At 40.9% G+C, this 26,782-nt stretch overlaps 1 protein-coding gene across 3 annotated transcripts; it reads right to left on the minus strand.

The window, feature by feature from the left end:
• Window positions 1-3,523: 3,523 nt before the first annotated feature.
• On the minus strand, window positions 3,524-25,671 carry LOC109961958 (semaphorin-4G-like). Of its 3 annotated transcripts, XM_020603245.1 has the most exons (17): window positions 25,374-25,671; window positions 24,810-25,111; window positions 20,432-20,738; window positions 16,373-16,521; window positions 15,180-15,242; window positions 14,955-15,053; window positions 14,762-14,855; window positions 14,567-14,680; window positions 13,985-14,127; window positions 12,943-13,118; window positions 12,023-12,167; window positions 11,058-11,280; window positions 9,539-9,654; window positions 9,283-9,437; window positions 8,825-8,886; window positions 5,871-8,337; window positions 3,524-4,406 (listed from the first exon to the last, which is right to left on the minus strand). In XM_020603245.1, exons 3-16 carry the CDS (start codon window positions 20,577-20,579, stop codon window positions 7,328-7,330), a joined length of 2,697 nt encoding a protein of 898 aa, XP_020458901.1. In that variant the 5' UTR covers window positions 20,580-20,738; window positions 24,810-25,111; window positions 25,374-25,671; the 3' UTR covers window positions 3,524-4,406; window positions 5,871-7,327. The 3 variants fall into 3 exon arrangements, with proteins under 3 accessions (XP_020458901.1, XP_020458900.1, XP_020458902.1); XM_020603244.1 differs by lacking the exon at window positions 25,374-25,671 and having other exon boundaries at window positions 24,810-25,357; XM_020603246.1 differs by lacking the exons at window positions 24,810-25,111; window positions 25,374-25,671 and adding an exon at window positions 23,407-23,522.
• Window positions 25,672-26,782: the final 1,111 nt, after the last annotated feature.

Here is a 26,782-nt window from a genome sequence, read left to right on the forward strand (position 1 = left end):
ACAGCTGTTTTGATTTCTATTTTTGTTGTGTTTGTCCTGCCAACAAGGAAATATGATTATGAAAGCTGTTAAATGATGTGGGTAAATGTGCTGAATTAATAAGACATGCTGTATTTATTGAGTAATATTGCAACATTTATAAGCAGAGCGTCTGTGACCTCCAGTGGTAATCAGCAGAAGTACATTTGACAATATTGAAATGAGAGAATCAATAGGTGGCGCCACAGGTGTGATAATGAAATGTGTCCAGGAGTGAGTGCATTAGTCAAAGGGTGAGCTAGTTCATAGCTCTAGGCAGTGCACACACACACACACACACACACACACACACACACATGCACACACATTAAAATAGGCCCTCTTTTTTGTTTGTTCACTTTTAAACCTCAAAGGCAAACAAGACACGTGTACTGTGTTGGCGGATGTTTACCCACTCAATATTTCCAAAGTCCAAAGGTCAAAGATGAGGCATTTTGTCTCTGCTTCTCCAGGATATTTGTCAAAACAGCCACTGATCTGTATGAATCTCCTTTACATCTACATGAGTCTGTGTTTGTACAAATCTGTTTGTTATATAATGAAAAGCAGAGGAACAACATCAGATGTAAGAACTAACTAAAGCAATATTTCTTGTAAAGTGTCAAGTGAAACTGCACTTAGCTGCTATCAAAACACGTACTGTATTTGAAGTGAAAGTATAGTCTCACAAAAACATGTGACACTCAGATGTGTGTGTGTTTGAGATTGTGGATCATCCAGGTGACATGTCTTTAGGACACAGTCACCTGGGTGTTTCGTTGCCTACAACTCAAATTTCCTTCTCTTGTTACTTCCTCCACTCCTGTAGTGAAAACTGAAAACCACAAGGTACAGTATCTTTTAATGCACTTGCTTTGAAAATTCTGTCTTTGTAGTTGTTTTACTGGCTGCTAACAGGAAAAATCATAAAAAATTGACTGTTGTTGTTGGACTGCTACAAAAGCTAAAAGTGGCTGATAACTAATAAGTGATAAATGCCAGTTTGGTAATTTAGAAATCAATTTTATTTCCTATAATTTTCCCAGTTTTTCATTGGGGGGTTTCTGGAACAAAATTCAGAGGTTTAACAGGTTTCTCTGGTTTATGTGCAGATGCCAGCTCAACTCAGTTTGACAGACACGTCTTGTTTAAAGAAACTGTGACAGACAGACATTATGCTGATCGGGCTGAAACAGATAAAGGGATGATTGATATGGGAGTGTGGCGTGTGTGACAGCAGATACGTGTGGTGTCAAACAGGTCTGGGAGGAGGCAGAGGAGCTGCTTGTTTACGTGAGCAAGCAACAGTATCAGTTTGTTTTTGAGAAGAAAAGTGCAGTGTGACACACTTCCCTTTGTTAGTTCAACACACAGGCTTTTTTTTATATAGTGGTGACATTCACAAAACCATCTCAAAGTGGAAACAGCATCCAACATAATTATGAGGCTATGGATCATTATTACCTGTAGCTGCAGACAGAAATAGCAGTGACCTCTGAACACCATCGGTGTTTGACTGAGTGGATGGAACATTTGATTTTCCCTTATTTGTTTATCCATTTGTTTATCCAAGTGAGACCATAGTGATGTTGACTGACTGTGTGTCACGCCTGTCCCAGCAGCTTTAGCTATACTGTACTTCACTGTGGATCCAGTTCCTCATAATTCATCCTGACTGACAAAACTCTGATACCACAGCTCTGACTGTCTGACATTTCCAACATCACAGGAGCAGCAAAGATTCAGGCAGTGAATGAAGAGGTTGGTATTGTTGGGGGGAGGGGAGGGTTGCTGGGTAAACTGGGAGAAGGAAAAGGTTAAAATTAGGCATCAAATCAAAAACAAGCTCACTATTTATCATTTTTATTTATCAAAACAGTGAGCAAAGTCAGTAGATAATCATGCAAACACTGTTTGTCCTTAATTTCTGCACTTTTTTATCTCCTACATATGATGTTTGCCACTTATGTGAATATGATTTAATATTTACACTTTCATTCTTGGTTGCCAAACCCTCTCTGACTGGTGCTCACATCTACAAGAGAATTAAGAACAACGGATAAACGAAACAAAGAAAAGCAGCAATGAGAGAGCCAACAGTAGCAAAGAAGAAGAACGCGAAGAGAACTCTAGTATTAACCACACAATGTGATCCCTACACCTCCCAACACCATCTACTCTCTCTCACTGAAGGTTACCTTGATATATGATTGATGTCTGTGAGCTAAAATTTATTTTTTATCCTGATCTGTCACTGAAATCTCTTTCATCTTTCTCTCTCTCTCTCCTGTGCTGATCTCTAGCTTGAGGAAATATCTCTAGCTTGGATTCACAAAAAAAAAAAAGAAAAATGTGATGAAATTATTTTTGTCTGAGATGCAGGTCCTGGAATAAAATAGATGTTTTAATCTCTGATTAAGTTACTTGAAAGATTATTTTTATGAGTGGGAGCACATCACAAAGAGCACAGCCAAATATATCACAGTCAGTGTATCTGACCAACAAAAAACCCCACAGCTCTAACCAATTAGGACATTATACATTTAATTATATGCGAATGATAAATGAAAGTATTGGAAAAATTATGACCTGATGATGGTGGTAAGTAACCAAAGTCATAATTCATCCTGACCCACAGGTTGGGAAGATGTACTACAGCAACACCTACAACCAAAATATATTGTCATGATTTTTAAAAATTCAGTTCCCATGTAAAATAAGAGATGAGTGTGTCATGCCACATATGATCGGGGCAGCACATTTTAAGTGAATGAAATGACAATAAACCAATCTGTCAAGAAGCAGAACAAGCTCTTCCGGTTGTCCCTGATTAAATTACAACAGCATTGCATTAAAAACACATCAGCCATGGCAGTTTGGTAATCACCTATCAATCTGTAAGCACCACAGGCACCTGGCATTTTTACAACTTACCCTTTGGCTGTGTTCTGTGTGTATGACAAGGCTGTCCTATTTATGGCTGTCGTGCCGCCAGTGATATATTAGAACAATGCAGTTATTGTCTGAAAGCTGGGTGTTGCCCTTGCACCCAGGAACATGAGAAAAGGTCATATGTGTAATGGAAAAAATCTGTGTGTTATACATCGGCTGTAGTATTTCTGAAAGCTAAGCTCAAAAAGCTCAGATTAAAAATAAGAACGGCTGTTCTTTCATAAAAGCTGCATCGACTGAGGTAACATTTTCTCCTTTAATGACGTGAACATGCTTGAGCTCTGTCAGCACATAACCCTGTCCTGCTGGATGTTGACCAGTCTTGGGATAATCAACCTCCCAGCAATATTTTCCATACCAGTCTGTGCCGTGCTGCAGGAACTCTGGCCTGCTTCCAGTAATAATGCAGATGCCTCCCTTTTCTTCGCAGTATGCTCAGCCTCCTTGTATAACACACTAGGGCTCTGCTCCAGTAATATGACAGGGAAAAGATTTGTTTCCCCTACCCATCTGTGAAAGTGAAAATATACACACAAGGAGAGCAAGAGGCTGGAGTACAAAGTTTTATTATCACTGGAATGTGAAGGAACACACTGCCCTGTTGCTCTTTGTGTTAGCTGAGTAAAATAAGTTGATTTGCTTTATGCACAAACATGGTGTAACATGCAAACAGTGAAACAAGAGCGGAATAATCCATAATTAATGGGTCATAGTGAACAGGTAAAGTGGTGTATTTTCCTCCCAATAGTAGGTTATTAATACTAAATTCTGTGGTGCTGGTACAACCTGTGCATGCTTTTGGCTACCATGCTTCTATTAACACATTTGGTGCAACACAGGCAAACTGTGACCATCCTATTTGTCAGATGTGTGTCTCACAAGTGGCAATTCAACAGCAACATTGACAGTAACTTCCAAAACACAATGTACAAAAACCACAAAATAAGCATGACTCTTTTTTAAAAACTCACTTTCTTCTGGTTTTGTAATAAAATGGGCTCAAAAAGCACTTTTTCAACATCAACCTTGGCACTTTTCATTAAAGATGAGCTGTCTTTGTTGCTTGCTTAAAGAAAATACAGCAGTGTTGAAACATAATTCATGCAGCCAGTGTGAGAAAAAGGTCATTATACGTAGAGCTAGGCCTAGGAAGTTTGCATTAAACAGAGACAAGGACGCTGTCTTCACACAACAAGCTGCTGTCTGAAGCTCTGCAGCGGGAAGCGGAGCTGTGTTTTAGGCGCAGACTCAGACTGTAGGCTGTGTCCAGCCTCTTTCTCCTCTGGCTTCGCTGACCACTGATGATGGTGAATTTAATTTCACTGCTCATTAAAAGGACATCTTTGCAGCTGGTCCTGCCATCTGACGCTGGTTGGGAGATTGTGTCCCCAGGAATAAAATTAAGAGAGATTCAGACTGACCTGTGCTCATCAGACCTGAAAAATAAAAATGACAGAGAGGTAAGTGTCTGCCAGGTTTCTAGCCTCACTCTTGTGTGCTTTAAAAGCAGTCAAGGCATCAGTCCTGACTACATGCAGCCTGGGCTGGTCAGATGAAAACATTTACACAGCAACACTGATGTGCTCTTGCAGCGAAAACGACACTGACAATAAAACCCCTGGTAAGGTGTTCACCTCGTCACCGTCTTGTGGTTTGTAATGAGGTTAGAAGGCTTTAATGAAGGCTTATAATGTGTGAAGTGTGCAGCTATCTCATTCTCTTTTCATGTCTTTGATCAGTGCCACTGACTGGAACGCTTGGCTCTTCCAGCACATACGCTACCTCACACCCTGAAATCAAAGGCTTGTTAGATTCAGTCAAACATGTGACTCCGCAAGCCACCGCTGGGTCATCTATAGAGATGTACATATCGGGTATGTGTGCATACTCCAAGTATATGGTGTATAATTGGCTTTTTCTGTATTTCCAATTTTGGATGTACAGTAATAAAATACAAAACCCGACCCTGAGTCTGAGGGTACCAGAAAATAATTGGAAGCTTAAGAGTGTTACATAGTGTAAACCTTGGCGGAGATCGTAACTCACTGTCTCTTTTCTCCCTGTTTCTGCAAGAAGGTCAGACTTGTCATAAGAAAAGTATTTAATTTATGTTGCTCTCTGACAGAATAATCAGATGCAGCATGAGTAGGTTGCCAAGGAAAATAAAACTGATGGATTGTGAGATTGAGAGGGATATTGACCATAATAAAATGAAGTTATGATAAATTCTTATTGTAGTTAAAGCTGCAACAATAACCCAGTTAATCAGTCAATCGACAGAAGAATAATCTGCACCAAATTTCGCTAATCATTTAATAATTTAGGCCATTTTTCAAGTAATATTTTCTGGCTCCAGATTCTCATTTATGAGGATCTGCAGCTTTTCTTAAATTTATTGTATTGTAACTTGAATATCTTTAAGCTTTGGGCTGGTCAGATGATGCACAACAGACTAAATCAATAAAGAAAATATATTATAGATAATCATAGTTACACCCATAATTGTAGTTTTGCTTAAAAACTAATAAAAAAAAAAAAAAAAAAAAAAACTGAGAGCTTAATTTTTAGAAATTAAGCTTCTGTGTTTGCTTCAATGTCTTCTATGACTGGGCTCCTAGCTTTACTGATTTATGGTGTCAGACTGGCTCAGGTGGAGCAGTATGATGAATAAGACTATAGGAGGTGTTTACATTTGGACATCTCTGAAGGTAAACTTTTCATACCATTGGATTTACACCCAGCACGCTGTGAGATAACAGTGTGCTCTCAGTGTTCTGCATGTAACCTGTCTTTAAAACAGTGGTGCACTGTCCATGTATTCCAACTACATGATCTATTTCTTTAAGTGCCTGTTTGGCAAAGTGCCTACAGTATGTTGGTCAGATATATAAACTATTTACCTTGGATGTTTTTGGATGTGCTCCACAATCTGTCGCTCCATGTTACGGTCTCATGCAGTGCATCACTCAGCAGCAGAGTCAAGCTCTGCCAAGACGCAGTCAATGTTTTCCTTCTACTCCTCTTGTTTCAAACAAGGTCCAGCAGACGCAGCGGTGGCCTTCGCTGCTGCAGCTCTTCATGCTGAGAAACGGTCAATCAAAAAGCTCCTCTGTCCCGCTGGTTCTTAACAGGTTGCAGTGTCAAATTTCATAATAGCATTCAATAACTTTCCCAAAGTTCTTTAAAATGGATATTTAAAGTGCATTAAAACTCAGTAACACTGTCATATTTTCTTCAGGCTGTCTATTAACACCTGGTGAAATAATCACTACTTAATATTTCTTCAGTTTTGCAAGGAAGTAATAGGACTATTTCCTTGTTGTGTGATCCTATAAATACTGTGCAAGTTCCTGTTTAATGACCACTTGTTACACATTTGTAGCAGATGTGAGTTAAAACATAAAAGTGGTAACATACAGCAGTTTTAACCATATATGATGGATTCAGGGTGTGAGCTGTGACTTTAAGCAGAGCTTATTTGTGTTTACAAATATTTTAAGAAAAATTACATAATTACCAACACATTGTTAAGTGTCACAGTATATGTGAGTATTTTAATATTGCAATAATTACATTTGTTACATTGTGTTGTTAATGATTAAGTATAAAACTAATAAATTAAGAAACCTTCAATATGGTTAATTACTTAACTCCAAATTATAAATAATATTAAATAATGATTAGTTCACCACTCCAGTGTGCCAACTGGTGTAAAGTGTTATAAGTCACCATGAGTTACTGAATATTGTTCTGTGCTGGTTAAGTCAGCGTTAAGTGTGAAAACATAGCAAACCAAATTCCCTTGCTCACCATGTCCGTTTTCCCAATATTTAAAATGCGTGAATGTCATGTTTTAAAAATGCATAGGCCATCTGCGCACTCGTCAGTGCAAACCAACTCTGGCTAGCAGCCCTCCAGTTTGAACTGAGCCAAATATGGCCTCACCACAGCAGAAGCATTCGCAAGTATTTATATTCTCACGGGGTGCTGCTCCTTGTCTGAGTCTGTGTATCCTGCTTTGTGGGATCAAGATCCTTCTGTGGCTGACATCTCAGCCCTGAAACTTGGAGCAGACAACATGTCCTCCTGGCCAGTACTGAGATGAGGTAGATTACACTTTTTTGAACATTTTATTTTGAACATTTTGTGCTTGGTGCCTTCGTTGGCTGTGTTGAGAAATTTGGGAATTAAGGTTGAGAAACAGCTCAAAAGTTCAAAAAGCAGAAATATCTTAATGTAGAAAAAAAAATCCAAAGTAAAGAATGTAGATAAGACTCAATAGTGAGTCACATGACAGGCACTTCAGCACCAGGTAAAAACACAGCAGTCTTCCCACCACAGGGGGAATCTCATCCCTCTATACGGAGCTTTCATCCGGCCTGGGCAGCAACTGAGTGTGTTTTCTTTTCTCTAAGATCTTATTGAGCTCCTCAGCGAAAGAGTAGCAGTTTGGTGATGTGTTTTCAGACTCGCTCTGCCTCAGCAACATGTAGCTGTTCCCATTTATCCTCCTTAGAACACTAGGCAGCGTGGCTGACAGCCCATTGGGGATTTCATATCCTGGAGAGGGAAGCTGCAGTGTGGGAGGGAGAGGTGGTGCTGGGGGAGGAGTTTCCTTATTGGGTGACGGGTGACCTTCACCGGGAACAATCTGGAGGAAGCCTCCATCCTGGATGTCGCTGTTATGTTGCTTTGAAACTCCGTTACAAATGCCATTGCCATTACAGTGGCTTGAGATTGTCTTCAGCTCCATTTGGGAGGAGTTTCTGTGCTGTTTTCTGTTTCTCTTGTGCCTCTTATTGTTCGGGTAGGCAGCAGCTGCGGTGCGTAATGAGTACTTCCCTCTGTGGCCCAATCGCAGGCAGAAGCCCACATAGATGAGAACCACAGTGAGGACGACACACAGGCCTCCGAGAATGGTGATGATGGACAGGTACATGGCCTCCATGCTCCTGGGGGAGAGCAGCTCTGAGCGGGGGAGGAGAGGGCCTGGGGGTGGTGGGAGTGGCCTCTCAGAGGATGGATGCTCGGTGGGTGCTGGAGGAGTGACGGGGTGACTATAAGGGACCTCAGTTGGCTCAGCAGGTGGAGGAGGAGGCAGATCCAAGCGGATGGAGACATTGTAAGCAACCACAGCAACATTGATATTGTTCTCAACAGAGAAGCAGGTGTACAGGCCACTCTGGTCCTGCTGGGCCTCGATGATCAGCAGGCCATCGGTGCCGGTTCTGAACCCAGAGCTGAGGCCATAACCCTGCAGCTCATTGTCATTCAGAGTCCAGAAGGGCGTTGCCAGGTTGGAGCTGAGCTCACACTGCAGCAGCACGTCATCACCCACCCGCACAGAGCGGCTCCGCAGGACGACGTCTGAAACACACATATTAACACTGTGAGAACCTTTACAGAATATCTCACAGCTCAGCCTCTGACTCATTTTGTATGTAAATTGCTTAACACCTATGAAATTCATCAAAGGCTGTCCAGCGTTAGTGAGGAATAATCTCAAACTACAAATCATTTAATTCTTGCCATGATATCTCTTTGTACTGCAAGAGAACGACGAGGGGGCAGACAATGATGCATCTTATTAGACTGAAATTGAGAAGTGAGAGAAGGAAGTTGCCTGCTTTGAATATCAAACAGATTTCTCTCCAGAGATGGCAAAAATGTGATTGGAGAAGGGTGGAGAGGATTTTGCCAACACAGTGTACATAGTCAGGACTCAAACAGGCCTTTGTGCCATCTGATGACATCCATGTAGTTGTCGAGTCCTTCCTAACATTCTCTGTTTTAAATCTCCCTTTCATCGTTCACTGTGTGGAAGGTTAACTGTTTTTAGAGCAGTAACACCTACCAGCAGATGAGATTTCTGCACAGCCCCTGTTGCCCTGCTGGATGTCCTGAATTAAAGTGGATCTGTGAAGACAGAGAAAACATAACAATAAGCACATTAGTGAAAAGCAGAAATACTTAACTTGCTGTAACAAAAAAAATATCCCGTATTGTTCATACAGACATACCGAGATTTTTTATTTCTTCCTATTTCTATTTATTACTGCATTGCAATAAGTTCAGATGGCAAAGCAGGTTTCTACAGGGTTGGCATGTCTGTCCAGATTAATCAGTACACCTTAAGTACACAACTGCATGCTATGTTTACATAGTCAACGTTTCTGCCAGTGTTGTCAATATGCAACGTTCCTGGGAGCTGCCACTGTGACATTACTCCAATCAGTACACATCTGCAGCACTTTACATCACCTGATCCAATCTCATACACACACACACACACACACACACCTCATGAAGGTCCTGTCTGTGTGCGCCATTACATCCACACACTGGGCTCTGTTCCAAGCACAGTGAGGGTCTCTGGCAAAGATGCAGTCATAGCAGGAGGTGTATCTGTGGCAGTTAGACAGCGGCAGCTGCACCACACCTGATGGAGAGCCCACGTACACACTCATCTGGGGAACAAGAGCAGATTTAAATACTGTGGGATGGAGATTACTCCTCATATGTGTGCGCATGCGCATGCGTGTGTGTGTGTGAAGGTCAAATACTCTACCTGTTTTGTTGATATCAGTAGATTGTTAACAGGCTGTGGTTCATCAAACAGTTGAAGCTCTTCAATAATGTGCAGCTGACCGTTAACTTCTACAGCTTTGTGTAACCAGCCTTCATCTGAGTGACACATACAAAGTGGAGAAAAGGATCATACCAACATACAGGAGCCTAGATGTACTACGAGCTGAATGGAATAAGCATTTCTGTCAACAGTTTCCAAAACATATCACAGTATTTAGCTGTATTTCCATTTGAGACTGATTTCACATAAGCAATGTCTTATCAGAGTTGCAACATTCTTGAGTGTGAGTAGAGATGCAGAAAAGGATCAGCCATCTAAGATGTGGACTTCTCTGAAATCATTTAATAAAAGAACAAACAAAATTCCAGCAGTTCTGTGCATGTTGTTTGTTGTAATACACTGCTGTAAGTGCTCATACCTGTATTTTGCTAATTGTTTATGGTATTTTTCAAATTTATAAAAGTGTAAGTATACTGTAATCTGTATAACTATACTAAGTTTATGTTTGTATTTGTTATTATTCTGTCTTTAAGTGCTAGAATACAGATAAATATATTTTGATTACAACAGGTGATTGTGCATTAAGGCAGTTTATAGTGTGTATGGTTAAAATACGTTTCCGAGCAATGCGGTGCTAGTAACATGCAAGGTAGTCTGCAAGACTTAGGACTGAAACAAGTTTTTTACCATGTGAGAATGTGTTTTAAGGTGTAACAATGTGTACTTAGAATCATGTATATAGAAATATAACATTGACTAGGAAGGTGTTCCAGGCATGTCCCACCGGGAGGAGGCCCCGGGGAAGACCCAGGACACGCTGGAGGGACTATGTCTCTCGGCTGGCCTGGGAACGCCTCGGCATTCCCCCGGAGGAGCTGGAGGAAGTGTCTGGAGAGAGGGAGGTCTGGGCATCTTTGCTTAGACTGCTGCCCCCGCGACCCGGCCCCGGATAAGCGGAAGAAAATGGATGGATGGATGGATGGACATTGACTGAGATATAACTTTGGAATCACCTGCCATGATGTGGTGCATATATTCAACACTTTCCCTGCCCTGGACTCGTGGTTACACTGGGTTTTCAAAGGAAATACTGTAGCAACATGGTTAAATGGTCACTATAATTGTCTTTTGGTAACTGACTCTAAAATCTCCTTGAACATATCAAAAACCTTATAACCACTGAACAGCACTGTAAATATGAACAAAAACAAATAACAGTAAGAAACTGTAAGGTGTCTAAACGTCGTACAGTGTATGTTTAATGCTGCTATCCTGGCCACAGTGACAAGACTTCAGGTAGTTATTGCATTTGGCTGAGAAATAGTGAGTTAATAAACCAGCCCTGCAGTTTCCAGTATATATACACATGAGAGTGGCATCAGTCTTCTGATTTAAATCTTAGCTAGACAGCCAATAAGTATGTTTCACAAAATGTAACAAAATGAACTATTCCTTTAACAGACTGCACAATTAATACCAGGCACAAATTCATACACACCTGTGCCAATATATAATACATGGTATGTTTGTCCATCTAAGGCTTGGATCCTATGTAGTGCCATGCGTGTGTAGTCTGTGGTCCTCCTGAACAAAAGGGGGCGTTTGTCTGAAGGTTGGATCTGCTGCGACATCAGCGGATGCCTCCTGACAAAGTCTAGCACATCATCAGGTAAGGAGGTGGAGAAGTTTATGCCCCTGGCCCTCAGATCATTGGTTATACACTGCAGCAAAAGAATCAACAGAGATGAGAGGAGCGGTGATGTTAAGTAACAAAGCACAATGTGGGCTGCAGGGAAGACAAAGAAATGTTGGGTATTTTGTAATAGATTTTCATACTGTATATATAGGGAGGACAGTGGAAGGAGGAGAGGATGTCATGAGTCTTATTGAGCTGGTCTGCAGGGAAAATTAAGGGATCAAAAAGAAATGAGCGCCTGTGGTAGATTGTGTTTGGGTGAAAATGTTAGCCTGTATGCGCTCAGCAGTCAATTGTGCTGACATGTTGGCAAACTTAGCTCTTTCTTCCCTGACTAAGGAAACAACTTCCTTTCTCTATTTGTCCTTTTAACTTCATCCAGTCCCTCTTAAGAGGCTTTCACACTCCCAAGTTAAAGCCCTTAACCAGTTCTGTTTTCTGTTTAATTAATAGGAAATTTAAAATTAAGTCCTACAAAATCTTGAAGTTGCACCACAGTGGATATCTGCTCATACTAACAATCCCACAGCTCTGGCTGTCCCACTAAGCCACTGTCGTCAAAGCTGTGGGTTTCAGTGACATACTCTGGTTGCTTCATCCTTGAGGTTGCTACTCATCCTCTAATATCGCTTTCCCTATTCCTTTTCTTCCTCCTCTTTACTTTGATTAGTTTCATTTGCTTTCTTTCAGAATTTTCTGGTGGGATTCCTTGGATCCTGAAGGGAAAGAAGACAGCAAATGCAATGCCTGCATGTGTGTGCATTTACCGATCCAGGTCGTGGATCAGGGATCTTTCCAGTATATTCCTTCCACTTAAGGCCAGAGTTCTGGTTCTCCATGTAGGGACCTTGAAAGGCATCTTGGACATCAGACAGAGAGAACCGACACACCGCAGACACCTTTACTTTTTTCCTAGAGACAACAACACACAGGCAGAATGAGAAAGACCAGCGCACAGGCTGCTAACAATAACAGCAGTAAACCCATGTGTTGTCATAGTGACAGCAGCAGAAGTACAGCATATCAGTGGTTCACCTAGTTGAAACAATGGCAAAAAAACTAATGGGACAAAAGCACAGGTGGGTGGATAGACGTTTGGGGGGGAATCAGTAGTGACAAAAATAACACTAATTAGAAGTCATACATCCCTGTGATTAGCAGAAAAAAAGGACACAACTACAAAATGTGTAGTAAAACTCAACCACAGTGAGGTATTACAGGTGACGAGCAGTAATCTCAGCACGCTGACCAACTTTACTGTGTGTGGGAATTTGCTTAACACAGCATCAAATCAGCATCTTGATGAAAACAACGCAAGTTTGCTTGGCTATAAAAACACTAGTTGTCTGTCTGTGTATTTCTGATAAAATAGCCTTTCAGAGAGTGTATTGTAACCATACTTGTCACAGATTAACCAGGAATTACATCGTAAGGCATACAACTTTAAGTACATCTAAATCTGAATTGATGTTCTTTCCACACACTGCTGTAAAACTCCTCCGGCTAACTTCTTTTTCACATTTCTATAAACAAAGTTCTCTCGCTCCTTTCTTTCATCTCGCCCCAACCTGCTTTCTTCGACTGTTTCAGCGTATCGATTGCACCCTTTCATCTTTGACTTGCTCATTTACATTTTGCGTCCTAAGAGTCTGCTGGAGAGCTCAGCAACACACAAGTTCCCACTCACCACTCCAGGCCGAAGATGCCATAGAAGAGCGTGTCCTGTGGTGTGTGGCTAGGCATAACGAACATGCTGCGTAGCATGTTGAAGTGGAAGTCATACTCGGGCAGAGAACACATCAGCCTTGCTTTGAGGAAAGATGTCCACCGTTTCTGAAGAGTTAAACGGCCTCCCCGGTCACCCTGAGGGAACAGGAGAAAAGAAAAAGGGACAGGGTTATATGAGGTAAGGGCCTAAATAAAATAAAGTGGCACACATGGGGGGGGAAATAAACCTCCTAAAGAGCACAACGGCTGGTGAGGGAAAGCAATAACAATCCTTTCAGTAAGGTTATGGGATGATATAGGCAAGACTCCTCACTGTGAGCTACAGGTTTATGTATTTGTCCTCAGTAGGTTGAGAGCACTCACTGTGGAGCGACGGTAACACACACAAACAGACCCTGCAGACATATTGCAACACCCACTCCTGATGCAAAAAATGTTCTGACAGGTTCACAATGGAAAAGCTTGACTCAAGGACATGTCTCTTTTGGAAATCCAGCTACTGACATCAGCTTGCCCTTTGATTTTAACTTTTAAATGTATTCAGACAATGGCAAATTGCAAATCTCAAACATGCTGCCACAAAGCATCTCTGTTAAGATTTAAAAACAAATATGCTGCCAAACTTTCAAGGAGAGAACCTGTGAGCGGACTAAGTTTTAAGGCGCCACAGGAGAAAACAACAAAGTTATTACGCTGTACTGTTGGCTCGCTATTCTTAACTCCTTCCCGGGCAGAAGGAAATGTAAATCATTCACATTTTCTCCCCTGCAGACATCCATCCTTCTTACTCAAAGCCACATTTCAACCCATTCATCAGCTACACAGTCTGCTGCTCCAATCACATTGGGGCCTCGGAACAAAAGCATTCCACATCCAGCCACTCATCTGTTATAGTACATGTACCTTCTCCTACAATCAGCCAAGGCTTCACTCAAGCTTGATGCAAGACTCCACTCCCAGCTGCAAAATATCTCATGCATCTCTTTTTAGTCAGCTCTCACCTTACAAACCCGAGCCACTCGTGTCACCCTGCTGTGGCTGTAGGATGTTGTCTGTTCCTGGCTCTTCTCAGTGAAGAAGAAGTAGATCTTATCATCATCGCCCAAACTCTCCCTCACAAGTGCCGAACTCACAAAGTCTGCCTCTGTATCGAGGAGAAAGAGATGCACCGACTCATACTATTTTTTTTCTTTCTGGGTAAATAAATCAACAAAATCTTTTTCACATCAATTATCTACTGACAGTGTTGTTTACATGTACAGAGTCTCATTTAGGTAAGATGCTGATTTGAGCCTTTGACACCCCAAAACAAAGTGTAGGCTAGGCAGACTGGGACTAAAAACAGGTTAAGTTATAATACTTTAAGAATTAGTGGAGCAATATATATATATATATAAGATAAAACACAATAATGCATCATTGATCCACTGAAGCTAACAGAGAAACAGTGTGAAGAGGGTACTTCCATCTGAGTACATGCTTGACAGTATAGAGGTTTAACCTGATGCTAGCTCTGACCACTAGGACCACCCTGCCGCCCAAGCATGTTAGACATGTTTTATCATTTCAGGAGATTAACTCACCATTCAGCCAGCGCGTTGGGGCGTCTTCTGTCTTCAGTGTGGGAGATGGAGAGTTACGGCGAATATCTGGAAAGCTCCTAAACTCATACTGGGAGGCTGTATACATCTGCTGGTCTGGAGAAAAAACAGTTTATCGGGTCAATCAGGTGTTGAGTGGAACTCAGGAAGTGACTGCTCATTGTAGTAGGGCATTACCTATGATGAGTCCAGTGTAGCCTGTTAGTGGCCCATAAGGGCATTTGTCTCGGCCCTCCTCAGGCTGAGATGACATCACAAACCTCCTCTCATCCTAAACAGAACAAAGCATTTAGAATATATAGAAAGAAATTCGGTATCAAATGAATTTTACAACACTGGCAAGGCTGTAATGTGTTGTGTGTGACCATACAATGTATGCACAGAGTGGTCCGAAGGCATAAGTTCCACACATGTAGAGATGACTTGAGTTGAACCTCTGGAGGAAGCGGATGTGATTAAAACACTCCGTCTGAAGGAGAAAAAGAAATCCATAAAACGTTTTACAGTGAGGTACAGAACATTAACACATTGGACAGAACCAAATTAAATTGATGAAATGAAAGGACTGAGGGAGAAAGAAAAAATAAATGCCTACCTTATTGTCTTTTCCCTTGAGCAGACACTGACGTTTTTGTTCAGGGGAGGCCTCCCACTCAATCTATAACACACCACATGAAATACAGTAAGGTAGAAAGAGAACACGAGGAGCTGGATAGTTCATATCACTACGTACATTTTTTAGCAAAATGGCACTGATGTGACAGCAGATACATGGAGAATAATTTTTTCTTTAAAAATTCATTTATTAGGATTTTTCCACCACAGCATCTGAATTTACTGCACTGCCACAAGCAGCTAACTTGTTATGCAACATCCCAAGTTGAATTAACACCTTTGTATTTACAGCAGGAGATAGAGAGGTGGTTGCAAGGGGGTGTTTTACACACACACACACCAGCAATTATACCATATGACAGACATCACTGCTGTATTAACATCATTAGCATAACAGTTTAATGTCAGGTTGTCACCAGCTACCAAACAAATCCACTTTTAGCTTCTATATGAGTAAAGAGACAGTCAACTTGATGACATCCTGCAACATGCTGTTTGCAACTTGACTCAATTACAGCAGCACTAATGACTACTACACTTTAAGGAAACAGAAATAGGCAGACATCATTAATAAATTCCTGTGGGCACACTTGTACTGACACAAATATGTTTCTTGACATACACTCACCAGCCACTTTATTAGGTACACCTGTATAATTGTATGCATTCCAGTGCAACACTTCTGTGTTTATGAAGCTCAAAATGTTTCAGTTTCAGTGAAATTGTCAGAAATGTATAAATTCAATTATATGTTTATTATTGAGGTCAGAGTTAAAGGTGGTGTTGCACTGGACTGCATTATATTCAGAGGTGTCTCTATGTTTGTCCTCCCCATACATAAGAAGGCCAGAATATTAGGAAAGGGTCCTCACAGGCCCCGTTTGTTGCGACCATCACTGCAAGCTTGTAACGACTATTCAAGCAACAAATTAATATGTAAGTTTATGCACCAAGAAGCTCCTGTGGTGTAAGTGTGAGGCATTGTTTTAAAAATAAAGCAACAATGCACACACACATGCACAAGGAGGTGATGGCAGGATACATATTTTTGCCTCAAAATGAAATACTGTTGCCTTAAAAAGTTCCTGTGTTGTGAAATTTAAATGAAGCTGTGGCAGAGATATGGCTGCTGAAGCCTACAACATGCAGAAACAGAGGAACAAACAAACTCACTGTGAGAGGAGAGCTGGCTGAGATGTCAGAGGCATTGAGAGCAAACACAGCCCCCCGGGCACCGACGTAGAGACGCTCACTGTCAGGCTCCAGCAACATGGTGCTGTAGTTGACTGCAGAGGACTGGAAACGCCTGCAGCCCTGGAGACCTGAGGAAGGAGAGGAGGACTGGTTGTCATTGAAGGTGACCTTTTATAGCCCATGACTGCTTCAACTACATCTATTTATGCAGAACAGCTCCTAATGTTTTTAAAAAATACACCTCAGACTTTAATATACTGCACATGCTCTTTAGTGGCTGAATCAGCAGTGTGATCTCAAGTAAAATTGACTCTTGGCAAAAATATCATAATTCTTGCAAAGAGCATCAAAAATGATAATAGTTCCACAAAAGCAGGTCAGCTCTTCTGTTGTTGTACTGCACCTCCTCAGATCATCTGAGTAACTTGTCCTGTGTGTGATTACTGGACACTAGTTGAAACAGCCTGATTATGATGTCTATGGCCAATATACCAACAATATCCACTGCTGCTATTGATTATAGGCTGTTTTTATGAGGATCAGGATGAGATGGTCAAAAACACTTTTCAGAGAAAAAGTATCCTCTTTTCAAATTCATATTTCTCAAACACTTCAGGAACTGACTATTTCCTGTAGTACAACTGGACTGATTACTGTATTGTGTATGTCCAAACACATACAGATTCTGTTGCCATCTCTATTTGTATGTGACAATTTGAACCAGACATAATGAAAAACTCTGCAGGGATAAATTTTCATACACTAACACGTCACTGAATGTCTTTAGAAAGACCCTGAATGCGCATACAGTTATTACCAACAGAGAGGGGCATGTTAGAAGCACAAAACTGATGGGTTTTTCGATCAAACTTGCCAGTATGTGAATAAAGGGAGAAATAGAAATCTATTCATCTTATGTAATGGATTTCGCTCCATGTAAATTATAAAATGCAATGCAAAGAAGCAAGAAGGCTGTGCTTTTTGATTCTGAAGGACTTCTGAGTTTTTTTTAGGTTGCTATATAAAAATTAATTAAAATCCACTGTTATGGACCTATATGTTCCTTGTGTTTAGATATAAGTAGTGTTTTAGGATAGACATTTCTTTTATGACTGCTTATCTACTGACTTTCCCTTGTGCAAATGTAGTGCTGAATTTATTATTATTTACAGAAAGGACTGAATTTGGATTATCAGTTGTTCAAGTCATTTATCACGCACAAATGCAAGAACATTTCAGGCTACTCCATGTGGATTGCTACGGTTTGAGGTTCTTCTGCTTTGTGTACATGTCTCCCATCTTGTTCTCCAGGCTATATTGGGATGCATCTGTTTGACAGTACAAGATACTAATGAGGTTCAGTCATACAAACACTCAGCAAAGAGACATACAGCGCGCACACACTAACAAAACATGTCATAAAGTTGCTTGCTGCAGTTGTGAGATGCTGGAGAGTTACATGAGTTCCAAACATGCAATCTATCAGGACTCCACTTAGTTTGGTTAAACATGCCACCGCCATCAACACGTGCACATACAAACACGTCAGAGACACCACCATCCTTTAGGCATGTCATAACCACAATAATACTGTACGTCTGTTAGACAACTGTGGTGGTGTAATACATCAGTATTGTGAAAAAAAGATTAAATTATCTGACATGACGCTGAGCACGTTTTACTATAAGGTGGGGTGGATTTTGACAGCAATTAAGCCATACAAGCATACAAATTTTCATGCTCTATTGATGACTATAGTAGTGTAGGACTGCCAAAGAGAAATGTGACTTCCTGCATTCTCAGGCAATTCAGTTCCCCCTGAAGACTGTGCAGTTATCAAGTAAGATGTCATTAAGATTCCTATCAGTTGCTGCGAAACACAGTTCACTCTGCTCACTTCAGCAGCAGCAGCAAATCAGTTCCCATCCCAGATTGCTCAGGGGTGATCAGGTGTCTACTTTTCTTCACTCATTCTCAGCAGGAGGAAGAAGAGGAGTATTACCCTTAAGGGATTTTCAGAACAATTGTTGTGATATGAGTGTTGTGGTTGAAGACAATGCACTAGAACAGAAACAATGCCTAAGCTTCCTCAGTGTAATCTGAGTATTAGGACACACAATACCCTGTGTGTGAGGGCTGGACAGCCGGAGCCAGGTAACTCAGAACAACCTTGCTGACAGAGTGAGGCAACAAGGGATATTTATATGGTCTATACTGACTATAAATGGCAATGAAATAACATCCCACACTCACAGCTTAACCTCAGCTTTCAAGATCATGTGAGAAAAGGCATGTTTGATTTCTTTTGTAAGAAAAGAAAAAGAGAGAGATAGGGGCAGCGACCGAAGGTCTGAGGGCCCTCAGCATGCACACACACACTTGCTGAACCTCTAGACATTGGACTGTGATGTGTCAGCCTTACATAACTAAGGCTACTTAATAATTCACTCATGCTTCAGTCCTGTTTACAGTTCAGATATTCTGACGTCCAAGAGACAGGCGGTACTGAATAAATAAAGTTAAACCCAATGACTGAAATTGATGCCAAAGTAAGGTTGAAACCAGTGTCTGTAATGAAAAGCTATTTGGGTGTAACATCAGTTTTCATTCTGTTTATCCGCTCTCTCCGTTTTATTCTTTCAGCTCCTCAAAACCTCAGCCATGGAACTGTCAAAATAATAATGACTCAAATTTTTCCACCTTGTTAAAGGGGAGAAAAGTGAAGTTGCAATGAGGAGAGAACACAGGTGTGTGTGTTTAACTGTGCTTGTGTGCGTGCATGTATGATTTCACCACCCCCCACAGGTTTGGAGGCTTTGCTTTTAGGTTGCTAAGAAACACAGAGATTAAAGGGATTAGTGGTAAGTTTGCATAATACGTCCTCTCATCAGGAAGAGGGAAGCAAAAGAAACAAAGATGAAATGTAAAGGCGAGGGAAGGGAATTAAAAGAGGGCAGTACAAGGATAAAAATGATAATAATGAAAAACAAATGAAGACATAATTGAGCAGGAGAGGCAGAATTTAAGTGCAAAGGAAGAGAGAAGGATGGCAATGGAGGGGGAGTTGATGAGGGAGCAGCGGGGTGGCTGACAGGGAGACGAGTCGTGTACCTGTAGGCAGGCTTGAGCAGTAACTCATGGTTTACAAAATTTGAGATAAAGATATTAACAGAGCAAGATGAGTGAAGAATCAGTGAAGAAAGAAAGACAACTGTTTAGAAAAGGAGAAGTGGAGAGGAGGGATATTGTTTTACAAGTAGATCTTATAAAAGAACTTGGCTGCAAGTGTAAGTGGAGACGTGAGAAAATTTCTTTCACACGTCAGCGTATCAACAAATAAAGTCCAGGATCACATAACAGTGCCGCTTAAAAGAGACACACACACTTGCCCACACATGCACAGAAAATAAATGAATAAATAAGTAAAAAATACTGCATACAATAGTCTTGTGCCATAGTACAACAGTTGTCATGGTTACAGTGCATCTCAACTACCTACAGTGGTGTCAGTGTCCCTGGATGGTCCGCAGGGATCCATGTGTAAGCACTTTACTCATCTGCCTCTGTCTCTGTGGCACCTCGGGCTACATCGCATCACTCTCACAAGGTAAATCAATAATTAATTATTAAATTGATCTTTTTTTTTTTAAATAAAAAAAATCACACTGTGGTTAATAGAAGGGGTGTGTGTGTGTGTGAGAATTACCAGAGGCAACCAAAATGTGTGTGCAATGCAGACCAGTAAGGTTTAGACAAGAGCAAAGAGCTGTGTCAGGACAGCGTAAGATAGTGGGGGGGACAGAAGACAGTGGCTGCAAAATTACAGAAAGAGGAGTTTCTTTTCAAATGGCCTATTTTATAAAGCCTGATAGCTTAGTGGTTTGAATGGAAAGCACTGCATTTGAGTTGTGAGTCATCATAAGGTATTTAGCTATGAAGCAGTTTAATGTCGGCGAGGATAAAAAGCTTTTTTGAAATGCTGACCATTTGACAGGATGCCATTACATGTGCCAGAAAGGTGTCTGTATCCATCCTTACCACTGCTCAACACTGTGATGCGTGGAGTCACATCCAGGTCCAGAGGCGTTCTGAATGGGTAGCCGGCAGCCGCACACACACAGGAGCTCAGCAGCAGGAGCTGTGGCACACAGGACCGAGCTCCCTGCATCTCCGCCAACCGTCTCATGGGACAAACGCTCTCTGTGTAAGGTGTAAATGCATGCGATGGCACTCACACAAACATTTTCACCCTCCGACTCACAAACACCCCTTCATACACCCACACACTCAGGCAAACACTGGCGGGCAAGCAGGCAGCCTCCTTTACCAAGAGGATTGAAGGAACCTGAAAAAGAAAAAAGCACATAGCCAACAGTGTTAGCAGCTGTGTACACACTAGAAAAAACACAAAATGCTGTGCACCTTGGCACTGTGAATCAAGATATGACACCTCAAAAAGTCAGAGGAGAAGATGAAAAAGAAGTGAAGCTGTTGAAGTTCAGTTGTAAAGTTCAAACACATTAAATAAGCTGATGTGGAGGATTTCACAAGGATGACGACAGAGATATGAAAGAGACACAAAGTGCATTCGCTCAATAAAACACTGGGTGCTTTTGTAAATCAATGGCGCTCTGTGAGACCGGGCTGTCTCTCAATGTTGTAAAGTCTCGCAGTTTGTAGTATGTGAGCAGCAGCTGCCGAGCCCCAACACATGACTGAAAATATCATAACCAAACAAGGGCTATCAAACGGGGCTGTGTGGCAATATCACAAGCAAACACTGGAGGATTAAAAAGCAATGTGGAGCAATTCAGATCGATAAGGTGTCAAAACCTGTTCGAGCCACGGGCGTAACTGAGGGAAGCCACATCCTGGAGTGGAAAAACTGTGACAAATGATCACCTCCAAGATGTGTGTTAGGGTGTTGTTCCAACAAAACAAGGCCTTCTTTTGGAGGAGAAGAGGGAAGAGGTGTGTGTGCGTGTGTGTGCGTGTGTTAGGGTGCTGTGTGTTTGAAAGACGCTGAGAGAAAGAAAGACAAAGAGAGACGTCACCATTGCCCAAAAAAAAGCTGGATCCAGTGCCTGTTAGTGCATTCTCAGCATTGTTGTATGCACTGCTGCATGTGATGGACACACACACACACACACACACACACACACACACACACACACACACACACGCTCTTTAGATACTCCACCTCTGTCTTTCCCAGTTCCAAATGTAAACAGTCACACTCTTTAGCGCTTTCCATTAAACAAAACATGCCTCTAGCACCCTAAAGACCTTGACATCCTGGGAGATTGCTTGTTTCTTCTATCACTGACACACACAAATGCATGCACATGCAACACGGCTCTATTTTACACAGCACACGGACACAACGAACACAAAAAAGACCAGAAAATTAATTAATTCATTAGCACAAGCATTTGTCACTGCACTACAGAAAGCTCCAGCAGTCCCTCAGGGCTGACACTGTGACAACAACTGGCTTCAGTGTTACGTAATGTTATGAACAAATACAGCAGCACACAGGAATGGAAAACATAGGTACTGTGAGTTAGAAGTAGATAGTAACACAAATATCTTGAGAATCATAGTGGAATGCTTTACCTGTTTGATATGCTTGACATTGTTGCTGATCATTTGAATGTTTTATACCGCAGTCACCAGTCTCAGTTGATTTCTCTGCTATACAAGGTCCAACATCACATTGAACATTTATTCCTCTTTATTTTTTTAATAAAACTACACAGTAATGATTTGTAAGTTTTGAAATTCAATCTGTGTAATCACAAGGCGTGTTGTCAGAAAATCAAAAACACAGACACTAAGAACTATAAGTTCACATTAACGCCTGTGAACATGTCTGTACTGTGAATTTTGTTTATTGCTGGACCGGTCAATCGATCAGTTGATTTGCCGAAAATTAATCGTCAAATATTTTGATTGATTAATCAATTTTCAAGCCATTTTTCAAGAAAAAAAAGCTAAACATTCACTGGTTCCAGCTTCTCAAATGTGTGAATGTGTTGCTATCATTGCAAAAGCAGTACCTTTGATTTGTGGATTACTGGTCGGACAAAAGAAGCAATTTGCAAAAGTACTGCAAAAATAATCAATAGACATCAGTAATTGCTGTTTGGTAGTTACACCCATTAAATGTCTTTGGAGAAACTAACCCTAAAGTCTGACTCTTTCAAAATCACTGGCAGGAAAGAATCTTAAAAACAGCCGCTGACTGCAGAGGAAAAACAAACAACTTCCTGGTCTGTAAAACTCAGTAACCTCAAAACCACAGTGAAAACAAGGTTTATGAGCTCCAGTAGTTGTTTGGGAAATATTACTTTGCCACTAGTGTTAACAACATTTTATAAATTTTTATATCTCTATCTTGCACCCACTATCACAAATATTCTTTGGGGGAGGCATCAATTATTTCAATCAGACATCACCTTTCAGGATGTGATGTCTCTCCTGAGGCCTGTCAGACAGTGTAAAGGTATGTCAATAACCCTCTCAGCCTGTCTAAGCTCCTCTAAAAAGGCACCAGAGGAGGTGCACTTTTTTACAAGTTATGTATCTGACTCATGCACACCAAATCACTCAAATGGGCTGTCAGGGTCTGTCCTTCCACTCAGTCAGCCACATTGGTTTTGATATGATCTTAAAATCTCAATGAAAAAGAGAATATGACACAAGAGAAATGAAATAGGAAAGAGGGGAGAGAAAGCCACAACTAAAAAAAAATACTGTTAGGTTCAGCTGCACAGAGGGAAGAACCAGAATTATGAAGAATTATGACATCCCCAATTTTCTGTCATATAAAATCCATTATTCTTGCCTTAACTCTGTGTACCCCGGACCTCCAGAACGCAGAAGCTTCCAATTGTTAATTGGCCACTGAGCACACCAATAAAAACTTTGGGAATCTCCAAGAAAGCATGACGTTGAAAATAAAAAGAGGTAAATCCCATAAGAAATTACAGAAACTCTACTCACGATCTAACCTTTTTAATCTGCCTTGCTCCTGATCTCGCTGCCAGCTCTTGGTCCTATAACGTTCATCCATGGAAATTGATTTTATCAGGCAATTATAATGTGTCTTTAAACCCGTCTGAATAGTAGAGCAGTGTCGACACAGTGTCGACAGCTCCAACAACAAACAACACTTGTCCCAAAGGACTCAAAACTCTCTGTTTTGTCGGGGGGGGGGTGTAACAAATGGAAGAAAAGATTACAGTCAAAGCCACTGAGCTGTGATTCAGCTGAAGAAAGAAGTGCTTCAAAATGTTTTTGTTTCACAGACAGACAAAAAAAGCCAACTTAACTGAACTGTATTTGTTCCCAATACTGTAGCTTTATACTTAGTACAGTCACTTTGTTACACTGGGCTCTTTAAACTGACCTTTCACACTGAAGTTATTCTAACAACACAACAAAACAGACAAAGGGTGCATCAATAAAATGTTATTTACTATCATTTATAAAAGAGCATAACACAACAGCTCTCTGTGTTTAATAACAGTCCAAATGTACCACTGAGCTAGAGTCTTAATAAATTCATGTTTTATGGCGACCTAGAGAGACGTTTACACGGGAAGCTTATAGTCAATTCAGGCATATACTAAAAGGGTTTGTAACAAAAAAAAAACAACCTTCTGGTCAATTTTATTTACATTAAATAATCGAAAATGCTAATTTTTGAATATCTTACAAGTGTTTCCTTCCACTTAGCATAGGGGGAGAATTTGTAAAGACAAACAGGTTCACTTGGTTTACATGGGTTTCTCTATAAGCCTAATGATTAGATCACTGTTACAAACACCATTATCTGAGGGTTGATTATCCATCTTTTACAGACCAATCGTGCACTTCATGCGCCTTGAACATCATCAATGTGTGTTTACACTTCATTCACTCTAAACAGAGCTGCTCAGCTGGCAACTTGTCATAGCTTCGGTGTCCTTGTAAAGTACAGGCTGCAGCTTTACATGTTGCACAGCTCGTCCACATTCCTGTTGCTGTCTGGCGGACTGAAAGTCAATCCATTAATGCAGCAGAGGGCAAGTGTTCAAATGCGCCAATTAGCCCATTTTATGTACATTTATAAGCCTGAATTGGGCTATAGGCTACTACTCACAGGCAAATAGCTCATAAGGAGATGTACTGTATATGATCCCATGTCCATTAAGGAGTGTTATTACTCAGATATCATGGGAAACTCTTAAATCTTTATATGATGCATTGCAAGATATTCTGAGGGATTAGAAATAGCCGACGACACAGAATTATAGCCTGCTACTCAACTACCACTGTAGATATATTATAAAGATACCACAGGAGAAAATTAATTCACTATAAGTAAGTGTTTTATTGTGCCTGTGGTCGCGTAAGGTTCAGTGTGTCTTACCTGAATGAAGTATAAATTCCTCGAAGAGAAGGATATGTACGTTTCCGTGAGCTCAGTATAATCCAAGTGGACTTTAAACACGCGCACACACACACACACAAACACCCAGTGAATGACACACAGATACTAGGAGCTTCTCTCCACTGATCTGCCGTCACAAGTGTTCCGCCCTCCTCACACACTCAGTTCTTCGTTGTCTTCTCCACCAGCCTCTGGATCCGGTAGGTCTGGAACCAGCTCATTGTTATTTGTTGATGAGACGGTTCCTGGTTCACTGTACCACTTGTTTCCGGGTGTATCCTCTGCTCCAACCAGCACAGGGACAGTTATAGTTGTGAGGCAAAGTAAAAAAAAAAAAAGGTGCATGTGTGCAACCTGTCCTATTCTGTGCGTCAAGGTGGCGTCACAGTGACTCGTCGCGCGCACAGAGAGCACTACATACAAGCGGATGCCTCGGATATAGACATAAATACATTAAACTAAAATTTTAACTAACAAAAGTGATTTTTATTATCAAGCATGGCTTAACAAATTAACTTAATTATCTAATCTATGAACATTTACCACTGTATAAAATCATGTGTGATGCCTCTGGTTCACTCCATATCATTTGGGTCCATGCTGGCTGGTGCCTGAGGAAGTAATGGACGCATAGTGTATAACACACACTGTAGGGGTAAAAAGAAGGACCTGCATCTGGGTACTCCTCAATGTTCTTCTGGTCTTTATCAACTAGTTATTTGAGGGTGCGTTCCCAACCCTGGCTCGGTCTTGGTTTTTGTTCCATTTAGTTTTGGCACATGAAATGGCACATGCCTGAAGCCACGGTAAATCACGGCATATCAACAAAACAACACATGGAGTCCCACATAATGGTATCAGCTTGTTTGTGGTCAGAAAATGTGGACATCATACCCTCCCAGCGCCCCACAACTTTTGATTATGAATGAGGATGGGACATTCATTCTTTGATGTAAAATCATGATGAATTAAATAAAACCCATAAAACCACACTTGATATTAAGACTGTCCTGGTGTCTGGGCAATGTGGGGCAGTATTCAGTCAGTGGTATAGACTGTTCACGTAGTGTTTTAAAGCAGAGACATCATGTTGCTCAATATGAAAAGACTGCCTATTTTCTGGAATTACCATTATCAGCTGATGAACATCAGCATCACATAGAGTGCCATGTGCCGCCTGCACTACATTTAAACGAGTTTCCCCGCCCTTGCCGCTGATTGTTGGTGGCGGGAAAGGAAGTGGTTACTCAGGTGTTCCCACAGGCCAATCATCCAATCATCCAATCAACAATAAGGGTCGCAGGGAGTGGGCACGGCCGCAAAGCTTTTGGCTTCTAAGCTGTTTTCATATTTATGGTAAAGTTCATATTAGTATAAAGTAGACAGGTCAGAGGGACACCACCACCTGTGAGTTGATAGGTTACAATTCAAAAGAAGAAAATGTTTTTGGCCTGAACATTTTGGGCCATAAGTTTAAGTCTTTAATTCAATAACCTGTTTCAAAGGAGCTTTATTGGCATGAAAGTTTTAACCATGTTGCTAAAACCTTAAATTACAATTTATAGGTATTTAAATATTTGGAAAGTTCAACCCCCATGTTGTGGTATATTGATACATACAGGGCAACTAGAAAGACCCATCCTCCTTCTCCTAGGAGTGTTTTTAACTATGAGGTCTTTGATTCCTAACACTAAAACAGTACCTAACAGTAAAAAGTTTCAAAATAAATGTCTTGTTGTTGTTTATTTGTTTGTTTTTAACACAGTAGAAGGATGTGTATCTGTCTGTTATTATAAATTTGTATTTGCTGCTCTCTGACATGTGGCCTATAGAGTTGGAATCATTTGAGATTTGACTCAAACTAATTTTATTTTTTTCTTTCTAGGTAGATCTATGGACTATAAGTCAAATATTTTTAAATATATGTTAAATATTTGTACTGTTTTGTGGGC

The sequence above is a fragment of the Monopterus albus genome, unplaced genomic scaffold (genome assembly GCF_001952655.1).
Source record: "Monopterus albus unplaced genomic scaffold, M_albus_1.0 scaffold60.1, whole genome shotgun sequence".
NCBI lineage: Eukaryota > Metazoa > Chordata > Actinopteri > Synbranchiformes > Synbranchidae > Monopterus > Monopterus albus.

What these genes read in the sequence shown, in the direction of transcription:
- LOC109961958 (XM_020603245.1), bottom strand. Translation starts at nt 20,579, where the DNA reads ATGAGACGGTTGGCGGAGATGCAGGGAGCTCGGTCCTGTGTGCCACAG. An exon ending in CAGCCAGCTCTCCTCTCACA is followed by an intron (nt 15,243 to 16,372) that starts GTGAGTTTGTTT and finishes GGTGTGTTATAG; the next exon opens with ATTGAGTGGGAGGCCTCCCC. An exon ending in CCCAACGCGCTGGCTGAATG is followed by an intron (nt 14,128 to 14,566) that starts GTGAGTTAATCT and finishes TCCTCGATACAG; the next exon opens with AGGCAGACTTTGTGAGTTCG.